This window comes from Cimex lectularius, unplaced genomic scaffold (genome assembly GCF_000648675.2).
Source record: "Cimex lectularius strain Harlan isolate CLEC.00 unplaced genomic scaffold, Clec_2.1 scaffold8, whole genome shotgun sequence".
Lineage (NCBI taxonomy): Eukaryota > Metazoa > Arthropoda > Insecta > Hemiptera > Cimicidae > Cimex > Cimex lectularius.
The window spans coordinates 216,387-228,724 of NW_019392656.1; the positions used below are offsets into that span (position 1 = coordinate 216,387).

At 35.6% G+C, this 12,338-nt stretch overlaps 1 protein-coding gene across 1 annotated transcript; it reads right to left on the bottom strand.

The window, feature by feature from the left end:
• Positions 1-634: 634 nt before the first annotated feature.
• LOC106669711 (membrane alanyl aminopeptidase-like) lies at positions 635-11,532 on the bottom strand. The gene is made up of 16 exons (XM_014399373.2): positions 11,420-11,532; positions 11,199-11,364; positions 7,994-8,241; positions 7,771-7,932; positions 5,559-5,846; positions 5,316-5,499; positions 4,768-4,930; positions 4,616-4,697; positions 4,035-4,200; positions 3,788-3,968; positions 3,437-3,729; positions 3,199-3,380; positions 2,958-3,137; positions 1,905-2,051; positions 1,781-1,850; positions 635-1,722 (listed from the first exon to the last, which is right to left on the bottom strand). Exons 1-16 carry the CDS (start codon positions 11,437-11,439, stop codon positions 1,285-1,287), a joined length of 2,970 nt encoding a protein of 989 aa, XP_014254859.1. The 5' UTR covers positions 11,440-11,532; the 3' UTR covers positions 635-1,284.
• Positions 11,533-12,338: the final 806 nt, after the last annotated feature.

A 12,338-nucleotide genomic window follows, 5' to 3' on the forward strand; every position in this document is an offset into this window, starting at 1 on the left:
GTGCAGGTAGGGAGCACACCCATTCTAGAGATTTATTTTAATATTTGCATTACTATTATATTCTAGAGAAATTTAGAGAAAGTTAGAAATATGTGTGTTCCAGAGAGAGAGAGAGAGAGAGAGAGAGAGAGAGAGAGAGTTATAGGCTGACTAGTTTCGGAGAAAACCTTGATTGACACTGCTATGTTTACACCCTGCATATATGAACTTGCACATAGATATACATGGTGGTTCAGCATAAACCCGAAAAAACATCTGGGTTATAGTACATCGTAAATAGAGTAAAATGCTATCAACTGAACTGTTCTATCTCAATCCTGTTGAATTTTTAGGCGTTTTTTGAACAATGTGTATGGATGTGTGTGTGTGTGTGTGTGTGTGTGTGTGTGTGTGTGCGTGCGTGCGTTTGTGTGTGTGTGTGTGTGAGAGAGAGAGAGAGAGATAGAGAGAAAGATGATTCTCTAGGTCTGTCTGTAAATCACTGTAAAGTACAAAAGCCGGTGGACCACGAAAAGATTATGCTCAACTCTGTACACGAGTGTGCAGTTTTGAACTTATGTAGTCACTAGTCAGTACTGTTCTGACATTAAATTGAATATCGTGGGCATACTCCAAATAAAAATGTTGTATTAGGTTTTACGGTAATAAACGAATTGTTTTATTTTTGAACATTGACAGCTTTGATACGCACACAAAAAACCCAAATCGTTCAAAATTTTAAAATTTTTCGTGACTTTGGAAAATTAGAAATAAATAGAGTTGAAATTGGCAAATTATCTTACAACTGAATGCATATTTTTCGACTATTCCACTGCCATTATTAGATTGTTTTGTTAAGAAATAATCAATTTTAACCATTCCAGAAAGAGCAAACTAAAATAGGTATTGGAAATCTAATTGAAATAATTTTTATCAACTTTTTTTTTAAATCAGCTATTTTTATTCTTTGAGGTATAGAATATATATGCATGGCAATGAAATAACACCTTAAAAATAATCTTTATATATACGCACTTTTGTCTATTTACAATATATCATAATCTCATTAATTTGGTTTTGCAAGGAACACTAAGCCAGAAGGCTGCAATGCCTGGGGAGCACAAACCCCGCTTCCTATCATCCATCTTTATCCAAGCAACTCGTGTTTATACATTTTCTATTCGTGACTGTATCACCTTTAAGATAAAGCAAAGCAAGGTTAGAAATTTAATATGGCAACAATTTCATTCTCGTTTGTAATTAAAATGACAGGTAGAATGGTGAATTTTTAACTATAAAACTGTTCTAAGCACAACATCCTCCTCGTCTGCACGAATAATAGAAGATCAGTCCTATTAAGGCTGCGGCTATGAGAACACCGACCGTGATGAGCGATATGCTGCCTACGGAGAGCCCACCCGACTCTGGAGCTGGCGTTGTAGGAACGGGGGATAAAGTGGATGGGGTTCGTGTTGTTGGTGTTCCTGTTGGCGGTGGTCTCGTAGTCGGCGGTGGTCTCGTAGTCGGCGGTGCTGTAGTTGGAGGTTTTGTAGGCGGAGTTGAAGTTGGAGTATCGGGAGTCGCCGTCGGAGGCAGAGTCGGTCGTGTATCCAATCCTGCATGAATGTCATTCACGTTCTTCATTATGAAACTTTGCTTTTTTTGAAACTTGTCCCGTCCGAGCTTGACAGCGTCCACAAACGGTTTGGCCGCGCCCTTGTGACTTTCCAGAAAGGTCTTCAGCTACAAAATCAATACATTGAACGACAGGAAAGAACTTAAAATATTTGATACTGCTTACCAGTTTATCGTGATAAGTTGTTGATATGTACTCCGTGACTTCGTTCAGCAGTTCGGCCAGTTTGTACGGGCTTTAAAAGACACAATAAAATACAAGAAAATATAGATAAAGCTGGTTTGTGTACCTGATTTTTGTGATTTTCATACTCCTGTCGAGCAGAAAGTAAAGCGCTTGATTTATATGTTCGGCTTTCGAGTAAACCGCTCGGTAAGCTACGGAAATTTTCGAAACAGGGATTTCGCCTTTCTCCAAAAATATCGTGCTAAGATATCTGAAAACATTTTATTTGGTTTATCGAACGAAAGTAAAATAACAAGATAAAACACAAGAAAGAGATATATGAAGAATATTAGTGGTTCAAAATGGGAAAGTATCGAAATAGTTTGCTAACGTGTGGTGAGTAGTGACCGTTAGTCGATAATTATTCAGAAATCGGGAGATCCGGTCTGGTGTGATGTAGGTTTCAGAAAAACATTTACTTTATCGTGCCAACGTTTTGATCTTTGAGATCATCTTCAGGGCCTGGGATTTACAAACATTGTTTAAATTTAACAAATACATGTAGGATGTGGAAAAAAAGTGAATTTATATAATACAAAAAAACATATTTTTTTATATTCGATCAAAGTATTTCTACTCACAATATATTTTTTTGCATTGTATAAATTAATTTTTTTCCACATCCAGCATGTATTTGTTAAATTTAAACAATGTTTGTAAATCCCAGGCCCTGAAGATGATCTCAATAAAGACCGAAACGTTGGCACGATAAAGAAAATATTTTTCTGAAACCTACATCACACCAGATCGCATCTCACGATTTCTGAATAATAATAGTTTGCTAACGTTAAGTTGCCAAATTAACTTCACTTTCAATAAAACAATTTTCTTTCAAAAAAACCAATGACTAGTAAAAAATAATCTACTCTATTTACTTCTAAAAGCAAGAAAACTTAAATATTGACCTTGTAATCGAAATCCATAAATCACAAAGATTGGTATGTTCTTATTTAAGTTACTTTACATGAAAATGCACAAGAAAAACAACATGGCAAACTAAACAAAAAAGTAATTGTTACAAAGGCAAATCAATATGCTTTGTTGACTAAATGAATGGAAATTCTCTTTTGACGATTCAAATCAAAATAAATTCAAGAAAACAACAGGATTTCTTTACTTTCTTATTGATTTGCTGTTTTCTCGAGTAGGACACGCTAGAACATCCAGATACAGATCGAAAACAGGGTCCGTAAGAGTTCGATTCATCAGTTCTTCGTACATCTGCATCCATTCCGTTTCCTTCTGAACGGTCCTCATGCCGGCGCAAACCAGGTTCGTTCTCATGTCGTTCGACGGACTGTGAAATATTTTTATTTTAGTTTTTTATTTCTTGCTGATTGTTCCGTTGGCAAAATTACATGTATTTGTTGTCCTTCATTTCTAAGTAAAGTTTCATCGCTTCGGATCGACACTGCTCGTAGCCGAAGTAGCACATAGCTCCTACTATTTCTTTCCTCAGTATGTCCGTTTTGTGATCAGTGTTATTCGGCTCGAAGCCCAGCGTATGATATACCGCCGACATACGATTGATGACATACGTCTGAAATTCAACGATCAAAATATGAAGGATGAGAATTGATTTTTGTTATATCCGACCTGAAAGTCCTCCTTCAGATTAAACGTAGAATTCGAACTGGTGTAAAATATCCAAGAATACATTTCTTTGAAGCCTTCTATGGCCTTCAACCAAGGTGCCAAAGCCCTCTCGTTGTCCAAATATGTTAGTAAATTAAGAACAAATAAGTAACTGGTTTTTCCGTCCTTCGCCATCCTGAACGCATCGCCTACGAGCTTCGCCCTCGTGCTCGGAGAAAACGAGTTCATATTCTGCTGGAGCGCTTCCCCGTTGAGGTACCAACTCCTCTCGTCGTAGTTGCTAACCAGAGGCACTACCAACAATCATTATATAGTTTATTAAGTGTAATAATCATAAACCGTTTTTAATACCTTTTCCGTCTACTGCCAAAACTACCCAGTCGTTCTCGGACACATTTAATTTTATAGATGACGTTCCGTCGAGGAACCATATCGGGGCGAGGTCTGTCGGGTTGGATCTGGTCGTATACGTGACCGGCATGGCCCACAGAACGGTAGCGTTCTCCCCTTTATCTCCATTCGAATAAACACTCTAAAATTATTCATCATAAGAAAAATGTCAAATATCCATTTGAGTGAGCTTAAATTCGAAGGCTACCTCCGTTAAAGTAACACCGTCGTTACGCATCGACAATTCGATCAAAGGCAAGCGTCTCTGTGTAATCCAAGTGTACAAAAAGTCGTCCATTTTGACAGGTACATTCTTAATAACCATGGAAAGTTCGGCAAATAGAGTTTTTTCGTCTACATGGTCGCTGTATTTACTAAAAAAATAATAATAATTACGAATAAATAATTAACTAAGTATATTGTAACTTGTGATTTTTTTTTTCGACGGCATGTAAAACCTGTTGTTTTGGTCGTTTCCGATCATTTTGGTCTGCCTAAACTAGCGGAAATAAGTAAACCAAAATGATTGGAAACGAACAAATACAAAGTAACCGTTTCTAAGTCAGGCTAAAAACGAACTTTTTCGGCCAAACAAACATCGTACAGCGTCATCATAACTGTAGTTAGATCACTAAATAATTGTTAGACATTAAACTTTTTTAGTATATTACAACTGCGATAAATTAGTGAAGTATAAAAAAGTGAACATTTGTTATATAATAATAATGTAATTATTGGAACAAATAATTCCTTGTTAAAATATGGTAAGATAAGAACGGTTTATCTTACTTTTTATCTAAGAATTCGACTAGAACCATCTCCAACTTGCTCCCTGCGATTAACGTTTCTAGCATAAAAAGAACTGAAGCTCCTGAAAGTGATTTTAATCTGTTAAAATCAAATCTTTTGCATATTTAAATTTGGCCTGTTCCGGAATTTACCTTTTATCTGTGACGATCCCGTTATGAATCTTTCTAGTTCGTTTGTATCTTTGAACGGCGTTGTCGGTTGGACGGAATCGGAAGACGGCTGCCAAGACGTGCTCAGAGTTTTAAAATGGACATCCAAAAGCTTGAATTCGTCCAGATCCCCCCATTTCTCGTCCTATTGAAATAATAAATTATATTGTTACAATGATCGGATCATAATTGATTAATCGTTGGGAGTTCATGCTGTTGAGCCTGTGAAGTCAGACGAGAATAAGCGGACCGGAAACATCCAATTTTGGTGAAGCAACCGTGCAACCCTAGTTCGATTCGTTCACCATCAAGTGAAACATGAGAACACAAAACAGGCTAAAATTGCAACCGGACTTTTTCAATTGTTAGCATTGCAGCACAAAATTAAGTGACCCGGCATAACTGCATCAAAAATATCAAACAAAGTAAATATAATAAAGCCGGTGTATATATTTAAAAAGCAAGGAGCTTTTAAGTATAAAGCTGTCAAAAGCTATTAAGTATAAACTATCACAATTGTTGCAACATACTGTATTAAAAGCTCGAAACTTTAAATAGTGAGCTATCGAACTGGTCAGCCAATTTTTTTCCCAATGGCTCGGAGAGACCACGGAGCCATAGAACACGTGTAAAAATCCTTCCAGTATTTTATAGGCCGCTTCCAGTTTTATTTGCGTGGTTGTATCATAGTTGTCGAACTTGACGAGTTCGTCCCTGAAAAGTTTAGTGAATAAAATGTAGACAATTTTTACTTTTGACCATGTCCGACTTACTTCAAAACCAAAACGCCGTATCCGGAGTAGAAGGGTTCGACCAAATCAGGCACGACGAGCACGTTGAGCTTCTCCATGGAGGACTTCTTCCACAAATATTGAAACAGCGTAGAATTGGCTACTTGAAAAATTGAGCTGAAAAACTTAATCTTAGGGAAATGAGGATAGAGATTTAACGAAACGTTCCCCCAGTAAAAGTGGTCCCAAGTGGTGAACTCGGTGGGGCCAATTAAGAAAAATAAACTATGAACTGGTATTTTAGGTGTTTCCTTGAATGTGTGACGAAACCTAAAACAAAAAATTCCCATTGCATGATATTTTTTAAAATTTGTTGAAAAAGTTGATTATAGCAAAACGCCATAAAAATAACCTCGGTATTTTTAGCAACTTATTTATCAAAAGTTGAGATACAGACAGCCGAAAAAATAACAATATAAAATTACATGCTAGAAACCATTTATAGTAAAATATAATAATTTAAACCACCTATAAGTTATGTCGTTAGTCTGGAACGGCACAGAACATAAGAAGAAAGAGCTAGGTCAGGGAGAGGGATAATTCTCACCCGACTCAGAATAGGCCATAGGCGGATGATACATGGACATTTACTTTAGTGCCACGTATTTCCTCTATGTTAACAGCCCAATTTGGAGATGGCATGATCATTTAAACTGTACACAAAAATCATCTATAATAAACTCTCAAAAAATAGTGAAAGCGCAGATCAGCCCGTATTAAAAATAAATGCGTAAAAATGCAATACGTCAAATAGATAAAAATGATTGGAAAAACATTACTATGCTTCTACACAATAGGTTCGTGTTTTGAACTTCATGTGTAAAGTGAATTCCAAGCCGTTCAAAAGTATCAGTACAACTTGATGCTACTTAATGTAACAAACATTTTCACTAACGATAACTTCGCCATGTGTCATCAATGACTCAATCATATTTCAATTTATTTCATATCTCCCCATGGTTTCAAGAAGTACACGGAACCAAAAATTTATTTTTGACGCTCATCAGAATCCGGACAAACCCTGGCATATGTGAGCCTTATCTAAACAAAACTAGTACCAGACCTTCACCCAACTGCATGTCTTACGAGGAACAGGAAGTTATAAACAACAAATTTTTATTCTTTTGATCTACTCTAGGGGAAACTGAGGAAGTCATCACTGAAGATGATGCAATGCCGATAGGGTTTGAACAATTCAACAAACGAACGAGTGAAGACGGACCCAATAAGCGATCCAACGTCAGACATTTTTGACATTAAATTTAATCCATTATCTTTAGTGGTATGATTGTCCAAATTACTTCTTTCAATTAATTATTCTTTGTATGTAAGGTCTTGGTTGAAATGAAAAAGTTAGTTTCACGAGCGGGATTCGAACCCTCGACCTTCGGCTGGGTTCGAATCCCGCTCGTGACACTAACTTTTTCATTTCAACTAAGACCTTACATACAAAGAATAATTAATTTAAAGAATTAAATTTAATTTTTAGAAGCTTTTTGTTTTTTGTTATGTTCAACTTTGTACCAGAGTCTTCGGTTTACTAAGTGTTGAATACTTTCATCGTTTTTTAATAGATATTCCAAAATACTAATGAATTACTTTGTGAACCGTTTGAAATCGAAAAATCACAAGTTTAGCAATTAAATATTGTTTTTACGTTGATGATAACTGACGTTTTGAAAAAATTAAGAGTATTTTCAGCTTATTAATAGTAGCAAATTTTCTGTAAGCGCCATGTCTTTCAGTGCATACAAAACTAAAAATATCTTACTTTAACTGTAGGCAAGAGCTTCAGAAACTCGTAAAAGTAAATATTCTAAGCAATATTCTAAAATTTAAAACAGCAATCGAATCTCATAGAATATTTAATGGCACTCCTATTGGTGGAATCAAATTAACAGTAGAATTAACATTTTAGGAAATACAGGGAACTTTTTGGAATAAAGTTGTGAAAGGTTGAAATAGCCTGAAAAGTCTCGGATAGAAATGAGAATCAGACTTTGAACAGCTGAAGTATTAGGGTCTGTACATAGGACACCTTGTACAAGTGAGTGTGAATGCTTAGTGAAAAACTGGATGCGTTGGAGGCTTAAATAAACCTATCTGCCGATTGACCCAAAGGTTAACTTTGTCGGGCAAAGCTGACCGAGGTAACCTAATTCTAAAGACGTCACACAAGGAATAATGGAAGTACCCATTCATGATTTTTTCCGTTCTGAGGAGCGGCATATTAGAAACTGCATATGTATAGTTCGTATTCAGGGTGAGTTTGAAGACGGCTTTTTTGTCCGGGCTGTCGAAACACGGGAATAGCCGGCGAGAATAAACGGGCCAGAGATTTGTCATGTAGAAACCCCTGTGAACAACGACAATGGGTTTAAAAAACACATTTAGATCGAGTGTGCCCGTGTTCATACTCCAAATGATTCAAGCTGTGTAAGCCGCGTCCGTCCTTTGAAGCATTTCCCGAGAAGGATATTTTCAAAGAGTAGACCAAGCTTTTCTCCAGTGGATCATTCAGCTGAAAATTGACGGTGTTCAGCGTTTTATCGACCGTGGATGTAAGAAATTCCTCCTTCCCGTTTGAATCGTTAAGGAAAGCACTGTTAACCAACAGGCTTTCGCTGTTAAGGACGATCGTGTTCACTTTTCTGGGCGTGTCACTCTGAAAAAAAAAATTAAAACATTAATATCATGAATTCTTGGTGCCTCTTCTTATTGATTCCTATTCCTCCATGGACACTGGCATTGATTAACTTTGTTCATTAGTTACTTACTTTACAAAAACAATATCATTGAATTTATGAAGTAGAAAGGATAACGCCGAGTGTAGGCCGAATTACCGTCAGGAGAGCACGTTGATTTTGTTTTTGTGTAAAATAAATATTGGTAAATGTGATATAACTGTATATAACATAAGATATAAATGTGCTGATAGCTGGTTAGGCGTTATTGGAATTAGCCCGAAATGCATTCGACATATCGAAATAAAACATTAATGTACTGTAGTTATTCAATGAAATAAAACCAATGTTCAAGAATACATATCATGTTAGACATTCCATTTGCTTTTTTTAAAACGCTCTCATAGGGCTGCAGTTTGAAAATAACGTTTGATAGGTCAGAATAAGAACTAAGTGGAGAAACGTCTATCACCCTAGATGCTAGATCTTTCAATTCGTACCCTCGCGCGCACACGATACATACATATATATATATATATATATATATATATATACTTACGCACATATATACACATGTAATTTGTGTGTGTGTGAACAAGTGGAAAGATCTAGCGCTAGTGGGCGAAGGATCGCAAAAAAAATGGTGCGGGAGGTTAAGCAAGCTTAAGACCCAGGAGCCCTTCCTATTCACAATGTTCACAGCGGAAATTCTGTTCTCCCTAACAATATTATATGCTCTTTTGCTAACTACACAGCCATCCTGTCATCAATTCTGATCCGAAAATTCACATGTCCTCTAGTCTACTTCAATGAAAAATCCATACTTATATCGTGCGGACATTGAAAAGCATTAAATAGAAATCCACATACACAATTGAAAAGACAGGAATCTAACCGACGCTAGAAATTACTCCATAGGATACTTGGCCATAGAACCTGACTCAATACTTGGTGACTTCTCTTAAACGTAACATGGTTGACAGTCATTGCGTCAATTATTGCTATTTGCTTATTGGGATAAAAAATCCCAGATGTAAAGGTCGAGGTCCTACGAAAAAGACTTCTGAAATTTTAACGGCCGAGACGTGTATGAGAAAATGGAGGTTTCATTGATTGTATGATGGGATAAGTAGGAGAGGACGTTAAAATTTTTAAAATAGAAAATCTGGATATGATGATGGTTGAATCGTAGTTCGATTATCGTATGTCCAAATGTTCGCTTTTGTTGTTTGTCAGAAATTTCTGCTTGTACAATCTCTATGCTAAACTATAGAAAGGGATATGTGGTGTAGGTATAGGCATTGCTCAAGTAGGAGGGAGAATTAATAATTTTACCCGACCAAGTTTGAGCAGTAGCGCTTTATTTTTAAAAGTGTCTACAACTTAAAAGCAATTAAGTAAATTTAATTAAGAAAAGAATTATAGATTGGTAAACCATATTTTCAAATAAAATAAAAATATGTTATTCGGATCTATCCTATTATATATTTGGCCTTCATAATTTCCATTTTATTAGTGTTTATTTTTTCAAGTTTTACTACTTGTCATAGCAGTAAGTTCGTTTTTGGAAATATTTTACACCACATTTTGTCCTGTATACGTGTTTCACCTATGACTAAAAATTACGCATGATAAAAATGTCCATTTTATCAGAGAATCGGTTTTTTTAATTGAGATGAATGCTTGCAAAAAATTGAACTGTCATCCCCTTTCAATTAAAAACGATTGAAGGTTTCACTTGAGATTGTATTGACATTGAGATAAATTCGTAAAGATTTGTAATGTGAATCATACGGACGGCACAAAAGGTTGAACAAAAAATATGAGTAGAAGGATCGAGATTTCTTTTCCCAAATTTTAGCAGCGTTTGTTTAATTTGTTACGTATCCTAGAATCCGTCATTTTCTCGTATTAATAAAATAAATGTTCGACAAATATTTAAAAGTAAAGACAATCTCTCTCTCACTCCTGTATTCCTTTCTTTTTTCTTCTCTTCCTTACTCAGTCACTCAATCTATCTCTTTTTGTCTATCTCTTATTTATATATTTCTTTCTTTTCTCGCTCTTTCTTTATTCCTTTTGCTTCTCGCTCTCCCTCCCTCTCTCTCTCTCTCTTTCTCTTTCCCTTTCTCTCTCTCTTTCTTTCTCTCACTCTTTCTCTTTCTCTCTCTCTTTCTTTCTTTCTTTCTCTCTTTCTTTCTTTCTTTCTCTCTTGACTAAAACTTTTATTCATAGATTTAGGCAGTTTATAATCCATGTATTGTTTGCAAAATCTTGTTTTTTCACTTTTTACATTAGTAATTTTGTTTTCAGTTGTTCAATTATACTGTTAAATAAATTGAATAGATTGTAAATTGAATAGATGTAACGTATTGACCACGAGAACGAGGTTATTTGAAATTATTAAAGTTTGATGACTTAGAAGTAAATCAAGACACCATCATCATCATCATCTCTTTGAATTATAAAATCTTGTTGGATTACTTCTATACGGATTAATTTTAAAAAGATAAACAAACTTTTCAAAAAAAGAATAAATTAGGTTTATTTAGTAGATGCATATAATTAGAAAAATGCATTTTTTGTCTACTTCTTCTTTTGTTTTGCATTTTTGTCTAACTTCTTAATAATTAATTCATACACTTTATTGCTTTCCTCTCTCTCTCTCTCTCTCTCTCTCTCTCTCTCTCTCTCTCTCTCTCTCTCTCTCTCTCTCTCTCCCTCCCTCCCTCCCCCTCTCCCTCTCCTTTTTTGGTTGCAAAACCTTCTAACTTTTATACAGATTAATTTAATTAAATGTGTGTTTTAATTAAATTAAGAGTTAAATTTACTTAAAAACATACGAGAAACGGATTTTTTGGGTCTTGTTATTAATTGACCGGTTCAAACATGGTTGGTTGAAACAACATAAATGAAATGTTTCAAAATGAGAACTTACCCCTGTTTCGAATTTTATTGTGACCTCACCGTCAAAAAAACCACCATCGTCTATTATGATATGCAAATCGTATTCCTTCGGTTTAATGTAGCCGGGGGTCGGATGGATAGGGTAGCAGCTGCACGGGACCAGGATGGCGGCCAAGAATATCCACAAACTGGACATACTGAAAAAAAAATTGTGTACAAAAATGTTGGCGAACCGTAGCCAAAAGTAATTACCTGCTCCCTGACGGTGTCATCCTTGTGTTCAATTGTTGTATGTCCTACGCCGAGTCAGTAGGAGTAGAATCAGCCTACTCGAAGCCCTAATCCTCAGCTTATCTCTAACTCGATTGTGATGAGTTGCAATAATCCATAACTTGTATCGGGCCAATAGGCGTTTTGACAACACTCCGTGATTAATAATCTTGAAACCAGACACAAAAAATCATGAAAGGGAAAAAAGAAGTAAAGTTGAAATTTTAAAGGGTTTTACATTAACACCTCTATAATTTTATCACCTGAATATCTTTTATTTTCGTCTACAGTTAGTTGATATAACTTGGACCTAAGAAAAAATTGTTTCAACATATTGCATTATTGATAGTAAACGACTTTTAAATCCATTTCCAAGTTATTTTTCAGATTTTAATTTTGTTCAAATTCTTCTACTTAAAACGCCAAGTTTTTACTATATGTTTTAATTAAATCAAATAAGTTGTAATATTTTACATTGAAGTCTGCGGAATTATAAACCATTAGTTTGGTTGACGAATATGGCGAAATGATAAAACGCCTCTGCCTGAAAACAGCATAGGGGAACCAGGAAGAACAGAAGTAATCGAACTAAAAAAAGATATATTGTTCATGACACAGTTTTGCTTGTATACATGAACCGTCATGACATTAACAGTATTAATTCATTAACAGTCATTTGTTGGGTAATTGTGGATCTCGCTGGCAGCCCAGAGGAGAATATCGTAAGTCCACGTGGGTATCATTGAAAATGGCGAAAATGCTGAAACGCACCTGGCAGACCAACAACGCGGACAAGCTAACTAGAATTTAATAAGCGACCTAACTTTCCTTATGTAATATGTTCGGTTTTCGTCCATCGTAAGCACGTATATAGTAGTAATGTCATGCAAGTCGCTTTTCT

Coding starts and splice junctions, on each gene's coding strand:
- LOC106669711 (XM_014399373.2), bottom strand. CDS start 11,439: ATGACACCGTCAGGGAGCAG. Junction 3,969..4,034: donor ACGGTGTTACTTTAACGGAG/GTAGCCTTCGAA, acceptor GAATAATTTTAG/AGTGTTTATTCGAATGGAGA. Junction 2,052..2,957: donor AACAGCAAATCAATAAGAAA/GTAAAGAAATCC, acceptor AAATGTTTTCAG/ATATCTTAGCACGATATTTT.